The following is a 27032-nucleotide window of genomic DNA, read 5'->3' on the forward strand; positions in this document are numbered from 1 at the left end:
GAACCCTCCTTTTGGACTTTTAGAGCCAAAACTAAAACATGGCTTTCCAACAAAAACTCTGCTTAATGTACTTCTTCTCCGCACGTCCTTGTCGACCATCTTGTAATCTGGTCTACCACACGTATTGTTGTTATTTCACAGTCTGTATTGTATATTTTTGCCATGTTGTAACTGTATCTGTTACCCCAGGGTTCGGCGCGCGGTACAAATAAAAGAAACTAAACTAAACTGAATTAGGTACCTGAAGACTGGCATTTATAGCTTGCCATACATGATATGATATAATAGGTTATTTATAATGCACTTAATACCCAGAGGTTTCTAAGCGGGACCTGGGGATCGAACCTGTGTGGCTTTGTGTCGCCTTGCTTCCATGGCCAGCACGTTGCCCCTTAGCTATCCTCCCGAGGCATGATATCTCTAACGATTGTACTCAGAATATTTAAAACAGTTTCAAATACACACACATGGATGTGCACACATGGTTTATGAGTATTGGCCCTGATCACACATGGGTTTGGGGGGTGAGGAGGTGGTTAGCCATTTGAAGGGTTCTACTGTTTTAATACACAATGAAATTAGCCTGAGTTATAAAAGCATCTAAAACGATATAGTCTAGTTATGGAGCATGAACTCTCCCTAGATCCGTGATTAACGTGTTCTTCGTATGACAGATATTTACAGATGTCTCATATTCTTGTTTTTACCAGATGCCTTCTTAAAACGCAGTTACGCACCGTCCGTATTTGTGAATGAAGCAAGCACAGGTCAAAACATGTCATGAAGGATTAAAGATGTTGGGGGACCTTGCTCTATTGAGCAGACATCTGATTTGTTTTACAGAGGCGGACAAATGAAACTTTTTATTTCGGGGCCTTTTATAATAGAGTCAGACTCGCTCTCTGTTCCGTCCTTTAATGTTAAGAACACTTAGGGCCTGATTCATGCAATATCTGCTGGGTCCAAAGTGAATTTGCACTGCTGAAAAGTGGCTTTGCACTGTTGAAAAGTGACTTTACACTGCTGACACAAACCCTGATTCATGGAACCGTGCAAAGTGTATTTTTGCCTTGCAAAGTGAGGACAACGTCAGCGCATAGTCATTTTTGCAGTACCAAATGACTTTGCATGGACTTTGCACGGCAAAAATACACTTTGCATGGTTTTTTCAGCAGTGCAAATTCACTTTGAACCGGACAAACATTGCATGAATCGGGCCCTTGGAAATGGCATAGTACCTATTTTTAATGCTCAGTCCAGGAGTCTGTAGACAGTTCTGGGCAATTCAGCCCCATTCATGGGCATTTCAGCCCAGCTGAGGGGACATTTTGCATTGGCATTCACACTGACTAATCAGTGCAAATATGGCACGGAACTGCGTGCACCGGGAATGAACCGTTGGTTGCACTTTTATGGTGTGTGCAAAGATTAGTGCTAAGTTTCCCATCAGCAGTGCCTGTCACCAATCAGATTATGGACCTGATTCTCGTTTTTTAGCGTGGTGCAAAAAGACTGCACTGCAAAAAAACACGGTGCACCACTCTGTGAATCAGGGCGTTTGTTGGTAGTGCAAAATCACTTGAAATTCCACGAATCAGGCCCATACTCTTGCGCCATAGCCTGCAGGGTCTCCTCCACAGCACGAGTGTAATTTGCACCCTTGTTGCAAGAAGACAACTGTCGTGTATTCCTTGGGGAAGATAATGCTTCAGAATTCCTGCAGACCAGGCGCCTGTTTGGGCACATGGGGGAATTCACTTCTTTTTAACATGGCATCCTGCTGTGAAACCTGTGAGTGAAGAAGGGGTCAAACACATTAATATAAAGTGGTAATGGGCACACGGGGAAGATGGGTTGCTGACTGGAAAGGACTGACTGCTGTAGGAGAAACTGCAAGAGAACTTTTACCATAGTGTGTGCGATGAGCCCCCTGACTTCTTTGAACCCACACGGCAGCACGTGCGTGCATTGCGAATGCCTGCACTGCATGCTAAAAACAGTGCGTGGCAGTAAACAGAGGGATATGAAGCGCAGAAAGCCACGCCAGATCTAAAAACGACGACCGCCAATCTCAAGCTGGCGGCAGGGACAGAGCCGCCATTTGATATTGATGGAGCTGTCAGGATGCTTCCGGCTTTCCACGTCTTTCTTTTTACTGTTTCTAACTTCTTGGAGCAGACTCGAGAAGAGAATACCGCATCTCAGCGGAAAGTTACGGTGTGCAGTGTCTCGCATGTTACGCGCCCACACCTTAGTAACTGCATGCACCATAACGACTTGCGATATTTACACAGAGGCTACAGATGCAATGGTTGACTGACAATAGTAACACACGCATGAAAGGGGGTTGCCAGAGCAGACAGCGAAATAATAACACAATGAATACCGCAGAGACTAGGGCAGATGCGTGTACTTTCTCCCAAGCAATCACGCAGTTGAACACTATCTCCCAGGTAAAGCAGCTCTAACTGGTGTGCCCAGAGTGCACTGCTCAAAATGACACACACCAATATGCACTGATAATATATGTTTGTTGAAGGGACATTTGAGTTAATGTATGTATGTGAAAAAAAACCTTTAATAACTTTCGTGCATAGCTGCAACACTATGAGACACCTTTATTTATAAACACCATGGACATTCAGTGAAAAACAAGTTTGTTTAAGGAATGTTATGGGTAAGTTACACTTGGGACATTATGGTTTGGCTTGCACTATTAAAACCTTGCACATCCAGTAAACAAATCTTTAGTAGAAGTAAAGATTTGGCTGCAGACCATCATGTCAATACCGTAGAAAGTAATCGCCATTGTAACTTCTGTCCTCATCATGCGCTGTACAGGCCGTCACACATGACATCACAGATAAACATTACACATAGCATCATCAATGTATCACAAGCGTGTTAGTGGCTTCTGCAAGTGTTGTTGCAGCACAAGCACCCCTAGTTCTCACCTATCACCCACAGTTAACACAACTGAACCGACGTGTCAATGTCCACCAATTAACCTCCTTCAGGGCTGAAGGACTGCAAGACCACTTCAGAGAATCCCCCTGAGTGCATATAAGCAAAGAAGCTACTCCTCTATGCTGTCACCTGATGACTTTCCCCTTCTGTATATTCATGAAGTCACCTCCAATCTTCACTCCGGTCTTCCCTCAAATCTTGACACACTCCACCTCTACCTGCCCCTGACTCTTCTCGCCCTAAAGTCTTCCCCACTGCTCTGCTGAAAGGCTGTGGAAAAATGTCACTCACATGCTGATCTTGGCCTTCTTTCCTCTCCACTCCTCCTAAGACTCCTCTTTAATGCTGCCCACAAACTGCTATTTCTCTGATCTTACTCTCCCCCTCTCTCTCTCGTCAACCACACCATATTTTCCAACTTCTTAAACATATACTTTTCCAACCTCCCATGTATCCCGCCCTATAGTCTCCTCTCAATGTGCTATCCATATCACTTCTAACGTCTCTTATAAATGTTCGTCTTTCACCCCCATTCTTTGCACGCTAACTTGCCTCTTTTTCTTTCATCTTCCCTCTTATCCGCTCTCTCTCTCTTTGATTCTAACAGCTCACCCAACTGCCTCCCCTTTGATTCTAACATTTGCTCCTCCCCTGGCCAACAGCCCACTTCAATCACTCCCTCTCCACCTCCCCTTTCATTCTACCTTCATGCATGCAGCCATTCGTCCTATTCTAAAACCCTGCCTTCTTCGGCCCCACTCTTCCAGCCAATTTCCACAGCATGTATCGCCTTTCTTTTCTCTCTAAAGCGCTCAAGTGTATTGTTTATGCACACGTTTCCTCTTACCTGGATCAAGCTTCAATTCTTCCTGCTGTCCAGCCTGGATTTCGTCCTCTTTCCATAGAAACGCCCTCCTTCACGTCCCTAAATATTTCCTCTTTGGCCACCATGCTAAACTCTTTTCTAGTCCTATTCTATTCAATCTGTCCACTGCTTACGACACTGTTGATCTCCCTATTTTTCTGCCCATGCTTCCCTCCCTCAGGCTCTGTCGCTCAATGGTTCCATGTCTACCTCACTGATAGAACCCATTCTATCTTCTGGGCTGGAAACATCCCCTCCCCACTATCTCTCTAATTTTCAGTTCAACGTGGCTTTTTTCCAGGCCCATCCTTGAGTTCCTCTACTGTCACCTTACACCAATGATTCCCTGATTTGTCTTTCTAGTCTATCCTTCTCTAACTCTCTTCACACTACTCTTTGCAAGTGTGTCTTTTCTATCCCATCTTGGATGACTTCCGTTTTTCTCCACCTCAACCCTGCCAAAAGTACTGTCCTTTCTTGCTCCATTCCTTCTTTGCCTCTGCTTGCTCTCTGCTAGTCTCCCTCCAAGTTTCAACCTCATCTCGCAACCTCAGTGTCACATTTGACTCTTCTAGCTCGTTTACTCTTCACATCTTTAATACCACTCGACCTGTCATTTCCATCTTTATAATATTCAAAATGATCACCCCTTGTCTCATTCCATGCCACTAAACTCCTTTGCTTCTCTCTTGTTTTGTCCCCTCTTGACTAATTCTCTGTTCTCATAGATGGACTCCTTGCCTGGACTAATGTTACTCCTCTTTGCTGCGTTATTTATTCTGATGTACATATTCTAATCTCTCTCCCTCACGTGCCTCTGTCATTTCTTCTCGTCTCTCTGTTTCTGTACTTCCTTTTGAATCTCACCTACTACTCTATGTCCTGTGTTCAGTACACAAATGCATCTATGGTCCTGCTCCACTTCCTCTGTCTTCTTTGACTTCCTCTTATCTAACCCATTTCCCCTCTTCAAACACCATCACTTCACCTCCTTTCTGTCTGTAAACCTCCATGTGCTCCATTACGCTTCTATGCATTTTACATCCAATCCCCTACGTACTTTTACTCACTGCCCCTATTGATATGATATGATAGGTTATTTTTAAGGCGCTTAATACCCAGAGGTTTCTAAGCGCGGACCTGGGGATCAAACCTGTGGTGCTCCCTGCCGTCTTGCTTACAAGGCAAGCACTTTGCCCCTAAGCTATCTTCCCCAGAGCTATTCATCCGCGCTTCTACATCTCTCAACATATTCTGTTCCTATCTCAAATCTCATCCCTCCTTGCTTTCTGACTCTTAAATGATATACTATGGTCTACAATGTACCGTCACTGCAGATTTTATCTGCTGTTTATTTCTAAATAATTCAAAGCAAGGGGTGTCTTCTTGATTGTTTGGTGTTCCATTAGAAATTAGATAAGGTGTTATTTAAATGATTTTCACTTGACATTTCAACATCTGCCAATCTCCTGCTGCTCAACATATGCCTAACACAGTAATATTGTACATATGTATTGAAGACTATGAAAGTGTAAAACGTGTGTGCACAAATCCGAGGTTTGGGTTCAGTATGAGGACCTTGGTACCAGGGGTGTAGGAGACCCATAAAATCTGGGGGGGACAGGGTACAGCTTGGGGACTTTGCGTTTTTAATTTATTTATTGTGTTTTAGTCAAATAACTCGACTTTTCACAAAATTAAAATAGCAGTATGTATTAAATTACATACATCATCACTGTATAAAACAAGAGAAAAGAAGAAAAGAAAACCGAAGAAAATTAAGAAAAAAGAAAAGCAGTTCAGAATATAAAATCCTCCCAGCGATGGACATTTAGAGAGATCTTTTATAATACTCTCACCTGCGCTTTAAGTGCAGATGCTTGATTAATTTTTGCCAGCCCATCCTATCCTATTCCACTTGAGCTCCTTTACAGCAGTGGATGGGCTGCAATCATACCTCAGCACCAGGGTATTCATTGGATTTACATGGATAGCAGAACAAGTGCTGTTTTGAATCTCAAGGCTCTGCTTTATTTTTGTCTGGGTCACCAAGATGGCTTATGGTGTCCGCTATTAAAACTTGTCTACAGTGCATTAGTCAGCTGGTAGTGGGTATCAAAAATGCAGTCTTACAACAGGCATTGGCAACGCCAACCATTTGGGCTTTAATGTAGGCATGGAAAAGGCACTTGCCAAGCACTGCCATAGTGGTATTTGGTACCCACTGATGGTAACAGCTGCAAAATGGTGCAAGAACCTGGACATTTAATAGCAGTGCCTGGCAAATGCCCAATACGTATACACAAGCAAACACTTGCCATTGCTGGTTTTTAGCAGGGCTTCAGTCAGGGAAATGCATAGTGCCAATAGAGTGGATGAAGATATCCCTGGCTAAGACATTTGTATTACACTAGTATGTTCCCAGCTCCAAATAAATTATTAACTACACAGGGCTCTGTAGTAAACATCCCTTAAGTCAGTGGCTTTATCTAAATCAGAACTGGCACTTTGCGAGCCCTTTATAGAACATTATAGTGTTTTTTAAAGGAATAGGTTATGACGTAAAAGGAGTCTGCGGCCCATGTGACATCCATCCACCAAAAACCCATCAAAGTTGCTAAAATAGCCAAAATAACATGATGCTGCGTCGCAAGGCAAGATTCCATGCACCCTGGCACCAGCTCACACTACAGGACAGGTCAGAGGTGAATATATACCTCATTTAAGGTTAGTCCTGACTTCAGATCTAGGCTGCAGGTAGGATTGAGTGAAAAGGGAGTTGATGCAGGAACAGCCTGCTGTGACTGTCTCTTCCTGGAGAGGAACAAGACAGGAGCGCAGATGACACCGGAGCAGTGGGAGAGCGTCGAGCCCGAGCTCCCACGTTTCCTCTAATAAATCCTCCCCATGCCGGCCTGCACCTGGGAGGGGGGTGACTCTGTGTATTATCAGGCCCAATGAATGTGCAGACAGGTATGGTGTAGTGTATATAGCTGCAATTATTTCAGCAAACGACTTCTAAACATCCTCGTGCAGGCCTTGTGAGCTTGGAACAAGCGTTAGAAGAAGACGCATTCCTGACTGCACCCTTTATCTAGGAATATGAGGCGAGACACCATTCTTCCTTGTACAAATCTCCCCTCTGTACCCTTCTCTACTCCACGTTCTTGTCTGCTGTACACCCCTTTCTCCCAAGTCTCTTCCCTGCACCCCACACCAAGTCACTCCTCTGACACAACACCCTCTGCACTTTCTCCTCACTTGTCTGTACTTCTCTCTCATTTGCAAAACCCGAAGCACCTCCTATGCCATTTCTGCCCTACACCACTCTCCCTGTGTTCTGGTACTTTCCTGCACCCCTCTCTCCCCTCACTCACTTGTCACCCTGTGCTACAAACCATCCCTATCTTTCATCTTCACTCTGTTCTTGGTTCCATCGCTCCCCTCCCTTGCTCTTCTCTTTTTCTGTCCTCTTCACCCTTTCTACCCTTTTTCACTTTGCAGTCCCTCCCTTCCCATTCCCCCATGGCCAGCACCCCACAACTCTCATCTGTACACTTACTCAGCACTTTCTCCTCAGTCTTCAGAGCACCCTCAATATCCTGGCTTACATTTCTCAGGTTTTCTCTTGCATGCCTTACATGACCAACCACTCCATATAGCTCTTAGAATAAGCTGGAGCAGGCATGCCAGATCCACAACCTTTAAAGGGCCCATTGATACCTGCAAGCATTAACTCTTAAGAAATAGTCAGAAGCATGGATATTTGGAAGGGGGGACAGACAGAGAAGTCACTAAATCCATTTACTGCCGAGGCTCTACCCCCAAAATCTGATTGCACTACGACCATTCAAGTACGCTAACAGAAACAGCCAGGATGAATAAACAGGGTGAAGCTTAGCCAAGACCTACAGAAGGTTTGCGCCTGATATCTTTTGAGAAATGCACAGGATGGGCATCAACAAATTATTTATTTTGGGCAGGGACTAGAGTTCAGGTCTGTGCTGGTAATATTTTGTTTTATGCAATATAATAACACTTTGGTCGTAGTGCTTCATGCTAGATGCTTTCAGCTTGTAGGCAATGAAATAGCAGGTATTATTACCCTCATTTGAACGGTACTGAATTTATGAAAGCTTAAGTGGACCAAGCTGCTGATGGGTTTGAACTAGAGAAATGCAGGTAGCCCTCATGTCAGAGACCAAGCTTTACGTGTGGTAACATCCAAACTTCAAGCCAGTGTGAGTTGGTGGGAAGAGGTGGAGGCGTGTGCCTTAAGAGAGTCCTACTGATATTTGAGTATACATCAATGGTTTTCCCTTGCCTACCTTAGACATTACTATGGAAAAGAGCACACATTCCACGTAGCGGCCCTTCTGGATGGCTCATCCTCATTTTACTTTATATGGTTTCATGAGTATTTCGTATGCTATGTCAGGCTGATATCTCAGGCGGTGTCTGCACTTTGCAAGTCAGGCCTGGGGCACAGGGACATCTTGGAGAAAATCCAGTCTTTGCCAGATTGTGTGATCCTGGGCGAATCGTGTGACCTCACTACTGCGCATTTCGTTTCTCTATATGTTTACTTGGGATCACCTAGAAGTGACTCAGTTGGCAATGTACACTATAACGAAATGCCTCAATCGTAAATGTTCTAACAGAGTTTCTTGTTGCTCCATGTATGCCAAGCATGTTGAGTGAGTGCAAAGAGGGACAAAGTGTCACAGCAATAGATGTCACCTCCAGCTGAGGGACCAGGTCTCACTTTGGGAAAGAGGTTATAGATACATTAATAGAATTTGTAATGTTTTTTTTTGCAGAGAAACGTGTCAGGTGCGGTCAGCTTGATCCAACTCTAAGGAAATAAACTAGAAACAATCTCAAAGTAACCTGACAGTTTAGGGGCACTAGTGTAAGCAGCAAAAATAATCATCATGCCCTTCTCCTTAAAATGGCAATACATAATATATTAAACAGTGTTCTGCCTGGCATTTGTATAGAAACTGCATGTACATGTCAATACCGGCTCCCATTGTGCACCTTTGATCCTCCGCTGTATCGGTGAATGGCCTCTGTATTTTGTTTGTGCAGTCTTGCAAGCCAGTGTTGGCCAATGCTTGGAGCTTAAATGTGAGCCCTGGCTGCCTATCAGTAAGGAAGAGCCATTCCAAAGTGATGTTCCTCTTTGGCAGGGGCACACTTTCATGAATTGAAAAACCTGATGGCGGCAGGGCCTCAGGTTTTTTAATTCATGAAAGTGTTCCAACGTCAGATGTACAGTTTCTAAACACGCGCAGCGTGTTGCAAACTGATCAGGGCATCCTGGCCTCTTAAAGTTTCATCATGAAACATTAAGAGGCCAGGATTCCTGATCATTTTTGCAACGCGCCACGTGTGCTTAGAAACTGTATACCTGATGTTGGCAATGGCACATTCCCTCTAATAAATCCTCCCCATGCCCCTCTGCACCTGGGAGAGGGGGGCCACGCCACTTGACTTACCTTACGGTAGCTGAGGACTCAGGTGGAGGTCGAGTCGCAGTCGGACTAGGAGTCTGTCTCACTCTGTCTCCTTCAATAACTCATGCTGTCACAGAGTCACTGGAGCATGTGTCGCTGCCTGGCTTCTCATTCGTTCAGGAAAAACAAAGGCTGAGGCTGCGCATCAGTGCGCTGCGCATGACACCTGCTGTTTGTCCCCCGGCCTGTGCCCGTTCATTATGCACAGGCACGGGGCACCGCAAAAGAAGTTGCAGATAGTCTATTTTAACTTTGCAAGCTGACATCGTATTTTACACGCTGCAGATACTTGCCTGGTGTTCCAGGGACAGCTAAACCACCTGAGCCTTCAAGATGGGCGAATTCAGATATTGGTAGTGGTGATCTCATTAAAAGCAAATTGGCTCACATATATTCTGGCGTTAATGAGGGATTACTAGTCCGCCCACCCTATTCTACATTATGAAAAACCTTTGGTTTTTCGTGAGGGTGAAGCTGATCCCAAGGAGGGTGGCACCCCTCAAACGAGGTTGATGTGAGAGGTGTGTGGCTTACTTTTGGCGCTTTGTGTAAACACATTTTGGAGAAATCTTTATTATATTTTGACCAGTTTGTCAGGGGCGCAATTAAGTCATTCCAGTCAGCACCATTTGAGAATGTCCTTAAGTACTACCTTGTAGGAAGCCTGCAGATGTTAATCTCCCCCATTTTCAATGTCTCCCATTTTACTGTTGTAAGCGAGATAAAGGGCTTTGTTGGGCACATGTGATGAGATTGACTCCTCTTCTCTACTGGTCTTTAAGAGAGACCAGTGCTTAATAATGTCCACCTGGGTGCATCGCCTATGTAAGGGACTGCTTTCCACACAGGTTTACGCTTTATAAAACCAAAGCATTCATACATTACACAATTCCGTAGCAGACATTTGATGGCCATCAGAGGAACAGAGGGTTATGTAGGCACAACCAACTGCCCCAGCCCTAGCACAGTCTCTGACGTACCAGCATCTATAATACTTCTGGAATATTATAAATCAGTTTTTCTTTTACAGCCCACAGAAGGATACATGGACGCACCCGAACCACCTGACACGTGACTGCCTCTACTCCCCCAGCTCCGCCTTTCAACGACAGATTTTATGCAACACCCCCTCCACCTACCAGCGTTGTGCTGTAGTTCCTTTATCCCCTCCCCCCTTCTCTCTCCCGACCGTGTATCGGCCCCAGTTTGTACTAGGCAGCGTATGCTGGTTCTCCAAATATTGGACTGAGTATTGTAGAGTGCCAGGAATATAAGAAAGCGCTAATATATCGCCATGAGGGGAACATTTTTTTCTTTTGGGACTAGGCTCATCTTTTAAGGTGAATCATTTCTTATCAAAATGCTTCCAAAAATCTCACAAGAGGTGACACAGAGTGTTGGCATGGTGACTGATGTGGCCAAGAAGGGACAGCGGCCTGGCAACAAAGAGCGTACCTTGGCATTGACCGGCCGAGGAAGTGGGGGCATTCGTGGCAGTGGCACATGCAGCTCTCCATGCAGAGGTGATGGAGAGCCCGGGGAGGGGCAAGGGTGGTACCACTGCAGTGGAAGGGAGGTGGAGGGCACACGGGTGCCGCTGTGGCACTGCATACAGCGGGGAGCGGTGGGCGAGTCACCTTGTTTGGCAGTGCATGCATTGTGGCCAAGGGGTGAAGGGAGGAGGCAGGGCCCGCAATGGGGCATTAGGGTGAAAGGAGTCAGAGGGGTGTGTGTTCTGGCATTACTTGTGCTTGATGGGGGAGAGAAAGCGTGTGTCTTCACACAGTGCGTGTAGTGGGGCGCAGTTAAATAGATGGGCTGTGTTTCATCACTGCATGCAAGTGTTAAAGTGAGCTAGGGTGCGTGGGTTCTGGGGGTGCTTTCTTTAGGCGTTGCATGCATTATGTTGGGGATTGTGGGTGATCTAACACTGCATGCATTGGGGGAAGAACGTTACATGGTATGTGTGCTGGCACTGTATGCATTGTGGAAAGAAAGATAGGTTTTTGTTGGGGCACTGAAAGCGGTGGTAAAAATATGGTGTGGTCTGCCACTGCATGTGAGCAAGGAAGATAGAGCGAATGTGAATGGGGGGCAGTCAGAAATGCGCCCCCTTCCTCGCAACAGCCCTTGACCCAGGACTACAGCGACCAAGACACCGCATGAAAAGTTGTGTGGGTTCTGGCACTGTGTGTACTGGGCAGCAGGGAGAACACCCGGCGTGCTCTGTTATTGCGGGCAAGGGGCGGGGTGTTCTGGTCCTGGACCCAGTGAGGTGTTTTATGGCACTGCAGGAATGAGACACATAAACGTGGCATTGAGGTGAAGGTGCTAGAGCAGGGGTCTCCAACCTTTACGTTAGCTAGAGTTACTTGTAGTGGAGGCCAACAGTGGAGAGATACTAGTGGGTGATATCGGGGTGGGGATATTTATGAACCTCGGAATTTTTACCAATATATTTTTGGCCCGATTATTTCCCCTCTATAAACAGATGGAATAACATATGCCTTCACAATTATATTAAGAACTTTAAAAACCTCTTTGTTGCATTTTTATATATTAGTAGCTGTCTCAAAAAGACAGATATTTGTTGGACTACCATACAAATATCCTGTCATTTTTGTGCCCCTTCCTTTGCGTTTTATGGAGGCTTTCTACGTACTAGGCACACTATTGTTTTCCAAATGTGCATTTCACACTTCCATTAAAAAAAAGTAATTTCGAAATTGAAAAATGCTGCTTGCGTTCACTAGTTTTCTTTGAAATGCTTTTTTTGTCAGACACCACACATACTCTGTTATTTTGTGTGCCCCACTGTGTTTTATATTTATAAAGTTGTTATATGCTTGTCAAACTGGTTAATCACAAATAAATGTTTGCTGACAGCAGTTTTTAGGAAATTAAAAAGTGGGTTCATGGGTGCCAACATTTGATTTTCACTACAGGGGCAGAAATTCCCCCACCTCCACCCGGAATATAAGCAAGCAACCAGCCCAATCCAAACCCTGGCCAAACACATTTTATAACACTTTTTTTTATAAGGCATTGCTAAAAGTCATACGATCAACAACCTGTAATTTTGAATATATAACATCTCAGTATCGGTCTGTCAACCTGCTAAGCTACCCTGGTAGGCTTCTACTGTACAGCGTGTCTATGGATAACTTAATGTACTAAAAGTGGGTGTACCTGTGTCATGGAAGTAATTTAAAGTGGAAATGTACAGTGTGGAGTTTGGAAAGAAGCCACATGAAAGAAATTGCACAATTTTTTAAATATTATTTTGAAATTTTCCAGGTGAGCGGCAGTGCTACTGTGATATTTTCATTGCATGGTCATAATGATCCTGCCCCAGCCCCTCCGACATCTCTGGCAAACAAGAGCAGTTTGCTTAAGTAAGACAATGTCGAGGGGGCGCACAAGGCCAACTGTGGTACTACAGGCGGCCTGCAGAAGCAGAACATGATACTGACATCTGTCAGTGGGGGTCATTACGACCCAGGCACTAATTGCGCCAACTTTACCACCATGGTGTAAACTACGTTTACACCATGGTGGATGGCGGATTTACCGCCCCATTCCAAGGTGAGTGGGGCGGTAAATCCCCATTTCCCATCTTCCCTTCCCCATTCCCATTTTTGCCCCATAGGGCATAATGGGAGTGGGGAAGGTGCTAATTACGCCACCGTAAATTACGGTGGCGTAATTAGCATCATGGCAGGTTAGCGCCATGGATTTAAATGGCTGCTAAGAGCAGCCGTTAAAATCAGAATAGGCGTTAAGGGTTAACGACGGCGTTAACCCTTAACGCCTGGGTCGTAATGAGGCCCAGTGTGTTTACCAGCAGCTCCACATGGCACAGCAGCCAAGTTCCCAGCCTGCAATTTGAACAATCAGGGTTCGGATCCTGAACACAGAAAATAGCCACAAAACACACCAATAAATAATTTAACTTAAGAAAGTGTATATTTTTCGGTATAGACTGCTGCATTAGAGAAACACATTCTGGGGGGATAAAAGCTATTATATCCCCCCCACTTAAAATTGTGCGTGGATTTGACCCCCCATACCCCCATGTCCTACGCCCATGCTTGGTACAATTATTTTAGGTGAGAGAAAAAGCCTTTTGGCAATTTGTATGTTCACATTTTACTTTCACTTTACACTTCTGCCAGCAGAGTTATTGGGCCTCATTACGACCCAGGCGGTAAGGGGTTAACGGCAGCGTTAACAGCGCCGACCCTTACCGCCTGAGTACGAGGTCCCTTAGCGCCATGGCGCTTTTAACACCTGCTTTTAGCAGGTGTTTAAATCCATGGCGCTAAGGGACCATGGAGTTAATTACGCCACCGTAATTTACGGTGGCGTAATTAACGCCTTCCCCACTCCCATTATGCCCTATGGGGCAAAAATGGGAATGGGGAAGGGTAAATGGGGATTGGGGACTTACCGCCCCGCCAAGGTCGGAATGGGGCGGTAAGTCCGCCAACCACCATGGCGTAAACGTAACTTACCGCCTGGGTCGTAATGAGGCCCATTGTATCTGATTTCATTCCAAGTGAATCAGCAACACGTGTGCCTGATTTCCTTATAGGCAGGGATTCTGTGTGCACTAACTCTGGAGATTAGTGAATGAAATGGTATCCGGTCATTGTAATCGACAACCAAAGCATCGACAGCCATACCATCAAAAAAAGCATCTAAAAAAAAAAAAGCATCTAATGCATTTTTTTTAGATGGTAAAGGGTTTAGTTTAATACAAATGGGGTTTAAAGGTTAAAAAAAGGGGGGTTGGTATGTTAAGTAGGCAAACATGATGTCAAACATTTCCTGTACTCTGAGTGAATCAGCACATATGTTTTGTTTTTTTTCTACAAACAACAGTGGTCATCATCTACCTTCTAAGGACCTCAATTTACATTACACGTGTGGTATAAATTATTGTGAAAACAGAGGAATTGATTTAAGTCGGAAAATTAACAAAATTCCAAATGTAGCCTTTCATCCCTAGAAACTGTAACATATATACACAAGGATGAACATGTGTTGAGAGTGGACCATGTTGTAAACTCCTGAAGGGCTAGACGCAATTCGCAATTTTTAACACAACAGTTTTTGGATAAAATAATAGCTATTCCAGGGCAGAATCACAAGACAGTGCGCGAATGTTCGATTTTGAACAATCAACTCTACCTTTTTGAATGTTCAAAGGCAAAGTTCGTTTTACTTAATACAAACGTTAAAAATAAATTTGATCACTGTTAAAATTGGAGTTATTTGTCAAAAATGCTATGATTACATTCTATGACATTTTAGTAACCATGAAACGTATTTAAAAGTTTTTTTAGAAAACATTTTCAAACAACGTCATCATCATTAGTGAGATGTGGATGCAGTAATCAAGGATGATGCTCAATAAGAAGAACCTCTTAACTTTAAACATAAATTAGTGGTTTTGCACTCTATTTTTCACATAAACTATTTAATGTGACATACTTCTCTATCAGTAAAACACAGCATTTAAACAATCACATTTTATTTCAAATGTGTACAATTATAAAATGGGAAAAGTTACATTTTACTAAACAAGACACTTTTTTAAAATTATTCTTTTTATTTGCATTTTGTAAACAGAAAAAAACAGTAAGTCAGTAAAACCAATACAAAATATAACATAAGAGAAGAAACATCACATGTAAATAAGATCTATGCATTTCTCCAGTTTCGACTATTAGAGACCAACCGGGTCCCTGCACTCGTGCCGGTACCGGTTTTTGGCCTGATGGGCCTCCTAGTTGACTTGTTGTTAGTTCACTTCCTTATCGACTTATTCCAAGTTACATGGGTGCGTTAGTAGGAAGTCGGGCTATAAACGCATATGTTAATTCTCTACCCTGAATAATGACTGGTCAATGCTCGTTGAATGGAGTTACCTCACCGACCGATACCTGGGTTTCTTCCTTTCCTTGACTCAAGTAGTGCATGTATGGATCCCATTTGTTGGGTGTGCTTGAGCGGGAAGATGATAAGCCCCTATACCCAGACTCCATATCATTGCACCTCACCACATCTGAATGCCAGTTCTCTATTTTGGGGTATGCTGGACCCTTGCAGTGTATTGCCACCCTCCTTTTTGCTGAAAGTATGAGTAGTCCCGCGAGTCACCTCCTGCACTTGGGAATAGACTTGGTGTAACCCATGAGTGTTGTCATAGTATTTAAATCAAGTTCTACACTGATAATCTCTCCGATGACTTTGCATACTTCCTCCCAGAAAGTGTACACGGTGGGGCAACCCCGTGCCATGTATATAACATCCGCCCTTGGTTCCTTGAATCTAACACAGCTGGAGGGTGCATCTGAGAAGTAGTTGTGGATCTGGACAGGGCTCTGTAATAGAATTGATGTAAGTATTTCCAGTGGATTAGCTTGTACCGAACATTTATAGCTATGTCCCTAGTTCCCTCACAGCATTATATCCACTCCATCTCGGATATCTCGTGTCCCAGGGACAGTTCCCACTTTTCCTTTGGAGATGAAAGTTGTGGCCTACAACCCAGAGTCATAGCATACATGACGGAGACCACCCTTCTGTGTCGCTCCCCTGAGATTATTTTGTCAAGTGTTGGAGCCACAACTTGCTGTTCCCCGGAAGGTCGAGAATTTCCTATGGAGCGCTGCTTTCAGACTGTAGTCCAGTAACACTTCCAAGGGATTAAGACTCTCCCTCGCCTTTGGTGCGTCTAGTGTTATAAACCTCCCTCGCCTTTGGTGCGTCTAGTGTTATAAACCTCCCCTCGGGGAACAGGTCGCGGAAGCTGTTTATTTCTAGTTTCTGCATGAGATTAACAAATCCCCTTTCTGAGGTAAGCAGTATACCCGGGTTGAACTGCACTGATATTGCTGGGGAGTAGAGGACCTCTGCTCTATGCGAGTCCATGCTGCGCACGTGAGTTCAACCACGTTCCCTGCCCTGTTCACCCTTTCAGGGGTGGTAAGGATACTGGATCGCAGCAAGAATGCCAAACAAGTGACCAAACAAGGCACTTTAAAAAAAAAAAGTTAAAGAAATGTAAATTGTGAAAATTCAGTGTTTGCAATTTTGAGCTGGACATTTTACCCTTCGCTAAATATTTACTGGGCATTATTGACAAATATATATCGATATTGCCTGGTAGTTATTTTATTTCTGAAATGTAAGCTATATTTCCTTATGCACATTGTCCTTAAGATATTCATGTTTAAAATGAATTATTTTGTCGAGGATGTATCTTTCGAATGTTTCACTGGACTGCTCTTTTCTTTTCAGATTGAATCCCGGAAGCGGCTCGCGAAGACCGTGCTGGTGTTCGTGGGACTCTTTGCGTTCTGCTGGCTCCCGAATCATGTCATCTACCTATACCGGTCGTACCACTACTCTGAGGTGGACACTTCCATCTTGCACTTTGTAACCAGCATCTGCGCTCGGATTTTAGCCTTCACCAACTCGTGCGTGAATCCTTTTGCCCTCTACATGCTCAGCAAGAGCTTCCGGAAGCAGTTCAATAACCAACTCTTCTGCTGCAGGACCCGGATACTCCTTCGCTCACAAAGCATGGGGAGGAGCACCACCAGGATGACGTCTCTGAAGAGCACCAACCATTCAGTGGCAAGTTTTAGTCTCATAAATGGCAAGCACATCTGTCACGAAGGCTGCGTATAATAGATATGAGTTACATGGGTGCAAAACATTCCATATTACTTTGTAATTTGTCTCCACGTGCACGCGCTCTGTAGTTCAAGACTCATGTCACTATCACTCCAAAGGCAACGAAGAGGCAAGTGATGGAGGACAACCATGGCATGGTGGTGGTATGTACTGTGTACATGAAGGAAGGAGTGTCAAAGAAGTGAAGCGTTCCCTGATATGGTGGTCCATGTGAAAGCAGACAGGCCATTCAGTTGCTTGGAGCCAAGACTATTGATGCTACTTGAAGGATGGCTCTCTATAAAAAAATAAAAAAAGTATATATGGATGCAGTAGAATATTTAATAGAAATGTGAAGTATTTATGTCTATTTTCAGTAACTTATATTTATTCATTGTGTTAAAATGATCTTATGTACTGGAGAGTCATGTTTACTCAGGGTTCTAGGTTCCTTGAAATAAGCAGTGCAATGTGATACCTGAGCATTTTTTATGTGAATCCAGGTTCGGGTTTTGAAGTGACCAGAACATCCCCCGAAGGCTTACTCTGTCAAGGGGTTCCTTTAGGTGGAAATTCTACTGCCGCAAGATTCCTCTCTCTGTCCAGAGAATGGCAAGTTCCCACCAATGTATACATCCTTTGAAGGCGCCAAGTTCTACAATGGGAAGTGAGTCTGAGCACTGGTGACGCTTGCAGCATCGTTACAATTACCCGGCTTGGAGCGACGCGCACAATGGCGCCCGGGCCATTCCCACGATGGCTATTATCTAAGGAGGCCAGATGTGCTCAACAGGAATATGCACTGGTGGAAGGGCATGCGGGTGATTCCCTGTGTTCACAGGCCAGAAATACCGGCTGGATAGACACATTCCCTACATGGTTATACAATTCCCATATGTGGTTAAACAGAACTGTCAGATAGAATGAGGTTGTGGATCATCACAAGCGCAATAGGATTATTTCGGAAGCTGCACATGTATACAATATTGCTTTGAAATTTAGAGTGTGCATGCGTCTTTGGGGCTACAATTACAAGCACAGGGATTTAGTGAATGTCATCTGCATTCGTCTTGTTAACATGGTCTGTGTGTGTTCATCCTTAAGCAAATACAGTGTATTTTATATTAAGCCTATCACCCTCAAATGTGCAGTCAAATATGAATACATACTGATCTCTATCCAAAAAAGACCGAGCAGGCTTGACATGGAATTGACCTCAGATTATCGCGACCAGGACTAGAGTGTGCATCAACATCAGAAACCACAGCGACCACAGTAGTTAACATGCTGTTTTCCCAATGTGAGATCCTATGAGTTTGCCAAACTTCTACCCCCACGTGTCCCTCTTCTAACCTAATAAAGCCTGCCACTAAATCACGTGTTGAACATTTGAGATCGGGTTAACAGCCTCGTTTATTAAATGGCGTGGTCGTTTTGATATGCTCTCAAATTGCAAATGTTCTGGTTAATTTTATTCATGAGTCACAGCCGGAAGCTACTATATCCGTCCTCCATTTCCTATGTTAGCATTTGCTCAGAGACACATTTAAGACATGTTCAAGTTCTTTGACTTGATATTCATGAAACTTTACAGTCCATCTGAAGCAGTTTCACAATGTTTCTCGTTAATCAGAGTAAAACCTGTTGGTGGATGCGGGATTGATTCAATCTCACTTGTGCAAAAATTATTAATATTGTGTGGCCTTTATTCCACTCGAAATGGAAGGTGATTCTTCCCAGTTTTTTCTGAACAGAGAGGCTATGATGGCTATCACTACTGAGAAAGTTGGCACTTTTTAAGAACTCTTTTTGTTTGGCAGTTGCTTTTATTGATGGATATTTTAATTCAATGTTTGAGATGTTCAGAGCAAGAGTATTTTGCATGCACATTAGTTGTCTGGGTGCTTTTGTTCTGTGTCCCTTCTGAGAAATGTTTCTGTGCCAGTGCCCAGATCTGGGTGCAGATTTATCCCAGTGATATTTTTACAGAGGATTGGGGAGACGGTTAAGTTAAAATCAACACTAAAAAACACAAACAATAGAAAAAATAAAAAGGGAGATTTGAAAGGGGGAAGAAAAGGAGGGGGTATCAAAAAAGTTAAAATGCGCCTGAAAAAAATGCATCGTGAATCTGGGTACCAATAAAAAGGCATAGGGCCTATATATAGGCATTGTGGTAATAGTAGAACACATATGCTAGATTGAAACAACGTTGCACCGGTGCAAGTGCTATTTTGCATGGTATTAGCACAAGGGCAAAGTTTGCTCTAGAGCAAAATACATTGAGGCCATATTAGAAAACCGTTACAATATGGCAAGTGCAATCTTTCATGTTATTAGCACTAGAGCAACAATTGCCATAGTGAAACAACTTAAAAGGGCCGGATTTACAAAAGCCATAGGGCCCGATTGATGGAATTATTTGGGAAGGAAATAGGGAACTTGCCCACCAAACTGCATACAAAATCTCGTTCATAGATTCATGGAATTAATATGCTGATTCATGGAATTATTTGCGCCGAAAAACAAAGATTTGTGCGCCATTCTGGCCGCAAATTCCTGTTTAACAAATGGGGATTTGCGGCCAGAATGGCGCACAAATCCCTGTTTTTCGGCGCAAAAATTCCATGAATCAGCCTATAAATGTGCAGGACTTGCGTGGAGTTTGTCAAGTGCCTTGCGCGAGGATTCACACAGAGCATGGGAGTGGCTAGCGTAGAGAGCTTGAGGAGGTCGGAACACAGTTAATGGGGAAGAACATGCGAAAAAGTGGGTGTTATGAGTGAGGGCCCGCCGGCAGTCCCTTGCATGCCCACAATTGCGTCAAATGACACATATTCATGGAACCACCCGCGCAGCCTCTCAGTAGAGAAATGGCCATGCAAATCCCTCGATCTCTAAGACACGTGTAGGCAGGCATAACGACACTTGCGCATAGGAATCGCAGTGTGGAGGTGGGTCTGCATGTTGGATTTAGGGGTGCATGTACGCAACCAGGGTTCTGCTCTAACTACAAAGATTTTCCACGTTTTACCGAGTTATGACGTATCATGAGCATGTTGTTGGGGTGCCTGCAACAGTTACAGGGATCCCTGCGCAGGGTCCCTGAGATGCAGGCCTGCTTGCGGGGGACGCCATGCACTGTTTGAAGGGTGCGTGTATTCGCGCCCGGGTGATCACACAATGGTAGATGTTCTGGGTGTTTATGCTTTGCGTGGGGGTGTGTTGGGGGTGCTCCGGGTGCAACTTGCAAATATGGTTACTTTTTGCTGTAAATTCCATGAATATGCAGAGTGTGCATTTTTCGTCCTGCGTGCAGACCCGTACAGTGTTGTACTTTGCTCACAGAAACTGTGGGAGAAATTTGCACTTTTCCATGAATCGGGCCCTTTGTCAGTGTGAAAACCCAGTTGAAAAACGCTTTGTAAATCAAGCCCATGTACTTTCAATGCATTTGTTTCAACAGGGAAACGTTTGCCCTAGCGCTAATAATTTCCAAAGTATTGCTCAATGGGATTGCACCATTATAAAAATGCTTTTGTAAATCAGACTCTCTTTACAATGGCAGAAAAGGAAGATGGTAGAGGTGCACACTAGGGGGTCTCTGTCACTAAGATTCACAGAAGGTATGTAGATAACAATATTTCAGTCGTTATTTAAGGATCTAGGTGCTCCTGTGTGTGTCTTGGCAACAAGACAAATATTGAGATAAAAGAGCAAAGATTCGTCCACAAGCGGGGGACAAAAGGGTACACTATAGCCTGATGTGAATCAGAAAAAATGTTCAATGGACAATAGTGTTCTTTGAATTCTAACAATAAACAACAAATTTAGAGATAAACCCAATTGTTTCAACAATTTTGGCATAAAAGCATATATGTGATTTCATGTGGACAGTTTTCAATACCTCGTAAAGATTATGGGGTGCAGTGCTGTCCTTTGTGCATACAACGCGTCTATAGATGACCTGTTTGGAATTCGGGATGGCGCCCGTGATGATTTAGAAGAATTTCTCAAATTCATGGACACAATGGCTCCTAGAATAAAATTCACTTCGAAAGTGAGTCAGTCCTCAATTGAATTGCTGGACGTAAAAATCTACTTGAAATCAGGAAAGTTGCAAACTACCTTCTATAGTAAAAACACTGACAGGAACAATTTATTACAAGAGGGGAAATTTTCATCCCAGTAAGACCTTTCCGAACATTCCGCTCAGTTAATTTCTGAGATACAGGCGAATTATCTCGGATGAATCTGACTACACTATCCAAGTTCAATCGCTTAAAGACATATTCCACAAAAAGGGGATATGATCCAGACACTGGGGGTCATTATGAGTTGTGCGTTAAGGGATACCGGGCACCAGTAAGGAGACTGGTGCAGGTAATCCCTTACCGCCCAATTCCGAGGTCTCTTAGTGGGAACACAAAGGACGTGTGGTCGGACCACACATTCTTTACGGGTCCCGCTTAGGGACCACAGCGCTAAATACGGGCCTGCTATTTACAAGCCCATAATTAGCGCCTTCCCGATTTCCCATTGAGCCCTATGGGGGCTCAAATGGGAAAGGGGAATGGTTGGTTGACTGGGGACTTACCGGGTCCGCACAGGTCGGAATGCTTTGGTGAGTCCCTATTCAACCACACCGAACCCAGCGCCATGGCTACCTCCAAACTCGGAATGAGGGCCACTGTGATACAATGTGCTGAGAAAGCTACCAATGTGCGGAGATCAAAAGCACTGACACCTGAACGTTTTTTCTGATTTACATCAGACTACAGTGTGCCCTGCTGTTGTCCCCTACTTGTGAATGGACCTTCGCTCTTTTATCTCTCTACAATGGCGCAATCCCATTGAAAACCGCTTTGTAAATCGCACCCTGGTTATGAGCGCTCGGGCAAACTTTGCCCTAATGCAAAAATGAATCACAAGAATAGGTTTTTGCCCAATGGTAAACTTTGCCCTGTTGCTAATGCCATGCTAACTTTCACTAGCACCAGTGCAAAAATTACATAATACAGCCCATGGCATTTTAGAATCCTCTTATTTCAAAATAAATATATATTGCAAAGAATATTTTTGACATGGGATTTATTGAAATCTCCTATACAGTAACTTCTATGTATCCCAGGCCGTAATATTCCCAGACAGCCCTTACTCACTATTAGGTGGTACTTTAAAAAAACAGAAGGTTTTTAAAAAAACACCTATTTTTACCATTACAACCATAGTCTTATTTAGGCCTCCATATCTATGTACATTGTGCGTAGCTTTTAATTTGAGGCAGGAATCACAAGCCTCTAAGAAAAAGATGTCAGACTTGATCAAGGTGGGTTATCCAGAAGCAGTGGAGTCAGCAGCGCTACCATTGTTCGGTTTAGTTTCGGTCAGTAGCTGTGGAAATATGCCCAATGTGATGATGAGACAACAGAACATAGCGCTCTGCTGATTGTTGTCGCTACATTCCAAAGACAAAATCCTAATACATTTTTAGTGTCACAGAGCTTAAACTTGGAATGCTTTTATCAATGTTGACTTGCGGGAAAGTCATCGATTTAGTAAATGTTAGAATATTTAATAGTGTTTGAAAATACAAGCTGTCCTAGTTCCCAGTTTATTCTTCGTTTCTGCCCTTACATTTTTCCCATAAAGTGATATATTGCTATGCTTTGCAGCTAGCTTCATTTTTTGATCACATGGTGTTATTTATTTCCATGAAATTGCGCCATTAGTTGGTCTAAATAGCAACACTGTCTCACTGGGTAAAGCGTGACAGATGTCCAGAGTATAAAGCGTCCGGTTTAACTCTGTCCATTTCATTTAGCCTCGCCATGTGTTACATCAGATGTGAACATACTTCTGACATTACACAGTTTGTGGAAAAAAGCCTAATATTTTAATTTAAAGGCTTCGCTGAGTTGGCAATCTTTAACGGCATGGCAAGAAGACTCAGGCCATTTCCCAAGAAATCTGACTGATATGTTAGACCCAGGGGTTGTATTAAAGAATGGACCCATTGAAAAATGCTTTTTGAATCAGGCTCCTATTCTTTCAATGCATTTTTACACCAGGGCACTGTTTTCCCTAGTCCTATTCCTTTGGAGCGATGCAAAACTACATCGAAAGAAAATGGCTTGGTCCAAAAAGCGTTTTTCAATAGGTGCACCCATTTGAAAAATGCGTTGTGACTCAGGACCTATATATTATGCTGTAGGAGATTATTTGCCCCAGTGCTAATTTCACTTTTACTGGTGCAAAGTGTCTTTAATACCGCCTTAATTCTATGGGCACCACTCAAAAAACAGCCCTGAGACTAAAGCCTTGCTCCCGCTTTCCCATATGCTGCGCACATTATTTTGAACAAAGTTGCTTTTTGCAGTCCTTGGTAGTAATGGAGCAGCCAGAATTGCTTTGGGTGCAGACATGCCAAATCACAGACCAAATACAGGAGGTGGGGACTTACCTATACGTCACAACTTGCTCTTTCACTATTTTGTATATTTACACAATTCTTGCCAGTTCCTGGTGAATAGCGTTTGTCATTTTTAAGATCCAACAGGACCAAAACAAGGGCAGTTTTTCATGATAGTAACACTTGGCCAGACATTGTCCTATTGCAAAAATCATATTCTTTCAATGCATTTTCATACCAAGGCAATGTTTTCCCAAGGGCTTAAAAAGAACAGTATTGGTACTAGGACAGCCATCGTTTGCCCTAGTGCAAAATAAAAATCATTGAATTAATCTATGCTGTTCACTAATTCAAACTTTGCCAGACCTGATTTACAAACTGTTTTCAATAGGATTGCGCCATTGTAAAATGCTTTTGTAAATCAAACCTGCCGATTGCTAATATCATACACAATGGAACTTGCGCCAGCTCAAAATATCCATAAAACGGGCCAAAGTGCTCACTTGTAATCCCTCTTCAAGGAAGTGAAATTAATGAAGATGTGAATTTCTTACGCTCGCCTGAGTGTGAGAAGCCGTAGCCACCAATAAAGATTATGGCCCTGATTCATGGAATTATTTGCATGTAAAACGAGAATTACTTGCCATTTTGCCCGCAAAACCCTGTTGTCACATGGGGATTTGTGGGCAGAATGGCACATAAATCCCCGTTTTACACGCAAATGATTCAATGAATCCGGCCCATTATGTTCTTGTTGTGTTGCCACCAAATGGCATATATGAGCAAAAATACAAAGCCAGTACAGATTCTGTGTAATTTTTCTCTGATCACCTGAATGGATGCTGTTGATATAAGGGCTCCCATAATGTTTGTATACAATTAAATGGTGATCTCCATTCCATGCGAGATGTTTGTATAGGGTTAAGGGGGGAAGCAGTCCTGGAAAAATTAAAGGAGGAGGGTGGATGATACGGGCAACGGTACTAATAATGATTGGTAAAGATTTGGGAAAAGTTGGTTTTATTTAATGATTTTCTAACGTGGAATAAAATAGTGAAAAGTTGATATCAAACTATTTACACTAAAACAATAAATAAATAAATAAAACTAGGGTTAAATAGCTCTTCGCATTCTATGGTGCAATGGATGCTGCTGCTAGAATGTTGGCGAGCTGCTATGATTTAGAAAGTGTCAAGTGAAGGTGGATGAGCGTTGACGTAGGAGTGCTTCAGCTGGGGGCCTCACATCTATAGAACCATGCACTTGAATGTATAAATAAACATGTGGACAGTCACCTGCCTCTTCTACTTTGTACTTTGTACCACCTTTAAGTGGCAGAAACACAGCATGAGAAGACACAAAAGCGTCTACTACAACAACAAAAAAAAACATTGAATACGTGTTCCTCAATGAAGACTCATGTAGATGTGTACACATTTACATGTGCCATGTTTAAGAATCTTCTGCAATTAATGTTTAGCTTACTGTTCAGGGTCATCACACCTAGTCCTAACTTTACTCATCACAGTCTTTACTAATGAATTGCCCCTCCCTTCCAGACGGGAACCCTTGCTACTAACATCATAGAAAAGCTGACCCGTCACTGCCCCCTACGGGGCATAAGGACTACTACTTTTGCAGCTCCATCCAGGAAATATATCTGCTCCTGAGGTTTAATGCATACGCCATGGCAGGAGGGAAGGCAGCGTGTAAATTATGTGATGGTGGAGAATAGATTTAGCAGCACTTGGGGGCATTGTATCATTGTATCATTGTGCTGACACTTGTTTTTTTGATGGATGTTTTGCCGTGGGAGTTTTGCTGAAAATGTCCAAGGGTAAATGAGGGGGAAGGGACATTTTTAAAAAAAATGAGCTTTAGGGGGGGAACAACCCCAAAAATAATTAAAAAAAAAGTTTTCATTACGTTTTCCGGCAAAACTCCAGCGGCAAAACACCCATCATTAAAAGGGGGTCAGTGAAATGACCTGGAACCCACTTGGGAACCCCCAGTAGGTAATCGTGTCATGCCTTTGCATCACTCTTCATTATAGCAGTCCTTATTAATGACACTAAAAAAAGAACTAAACAAAAAAATAACTCGCACAAACCTTTCATGGCCATGTTGAGAAACAGAGCAGAAGTATATAAACCAAAGCATCGTTAGCCAAAGCACACCATCTACGCTCCCTGCAGCCATAAATGTCACACAAGGGGTGGACATTCACAGACCAAAAGAGAATGTTTCCTGGAGGAACAGAAAAATAAACAAAACACAACATGCTAAGGGATCTAGATTTTTAGAGCTACACCAACCATGAACGGAAGAACACAAGCTTGCATAATTGAATGCCTCCTAGAACGTTGTGCGGCTACTGCTATTGTAGCTCCCTCAAGACAATATGTTTCTAATGGTCACTTTTTTTGCACCTTAAACTGACCAAGTAATCCTAGTCCCTAACAGGCCAATAGTGGATCCCTAAAAAGCCAGTGACAGAATCAGCATGACTCATCCAGACTGTCCTAGTATCCAGCTGAGTGGACTCTTCTGAACTAAACATTGATGCTCGCTCTGAACCTCCTCTCCTGTACACTGCACTTTTTTCCTTTAAAGATGGAAACCCCAAAGAGCAGCATTAGGTCTGCCAAAGACACCTTCAGCCACCAGCTAATAATGCCTTTAATGTCCTGCTGGGAAGAATGTGCCAACGGATATGCGCTGACGTCGCGCATAAATCAAAGGGAACTGCAGTTTGGCAGTTTTCAGAATCCCCAAAGAGCAGCATTAGGCCCGTGCGGACATCACCAGGCACCAGCTGACAGTGCCTTTCACTTCCTGCTGGGAAGAATGCGCCAGCGGATACCCACCAACGTCACGCATAAGTCGAAGGGAAGCTGCAGTTTGGCAGTTCGGCAAGATAGGCTCTTAAATAAAGGCACTGTGGTGTTTGGTTTCTCTTTTTTGGCTTTGCCTGATTTGCCTTGCTCGAACAGTGATGCCTTCTAAAAGCCATGTGTTTAGCGACCAGAATGGAGACATCCACAACACAAGGAGAAACACTACCAGATTATATTTCGGTTGGGATATCGAACGTGAAATTGCCTTCCCCCAGATTTTACAACTTTCAGAAATTAAGTAATCTGAATCAAATTCCAGTAAAGGCGAAGAAAGAATCTTAACGTTTTAAAGGGCAGTTAAAATGTCTGTTACTAAATGCTTGATAGGTGGATGCTCATGTGGATGCTATTATTGACACTATAATTGACAATCAAATACTAAATCGGATTTAGTATACATAACATAAACATGGTCTAACCACACATTCTCAGCATATTTCTCAGGTTTTGCTGCCAGAGGGATACGCAATTGTTCACTATCATAGAAGTCAAAAAGTAGGAGGGGAGGAACCATGATACTGAAAAGAAATACAAAATACTAAATGTGATGGTGACAGGATGATGCATATGCTTCCCACTTGCTCCTCCCACTAGAGTGATGACGGATGCCCATAATGCTGCTACTGTTCATGCTAATGAAATGTATGAATATCGCGCATCGATCATGGCTAGTGCTTCTTTTATCT

At 43.4% G+C, this 27032-nt stretch overlaps 1 protein-coding gene across 1 annotated transcript in view; it reads left to right on the forward strand.

Annotated features, from left to right (window-relative positions):
* GRPR (gastrin releasing peptide receptor) overlaps positions 1-19552 on the forward strand; it is a 667489-nt gene extending 647937 nt beyond the window's left edge. Inside the window, exon 3 of the mRNA XM_069636796.1 lies at positions 16660-19552. Within this exon, the coding sequence (XP_069492897.1) occupies positions 16660-17052 (393 nt within the window). The 3' untranslated portion in view covers positions 17053-19552. The remainder of the gene's footprint in view (positions 1-16659) is intronic.
* Positions 19553-27032: the final 7480 nt, after the last annotated feature.

The sequence above is a fragment of the Ambystoma mexicanum genome, chromosome 7p (genome assembly GCF_040938575.1).
Source record: "Ambystoma mexicanum isolate Mex_15411 chromosome 7p, UKY_AmexF1_1, whole genome shotgun sequence".
In the NCBI taxonomy this organism is placed as follows: domain Eukaryota; kingdom Metazoa; phylum Chordata; class Amphibia; order Caudata; family Ambystomatidae; genus Ambystoma; species Ambystoma mexicanum.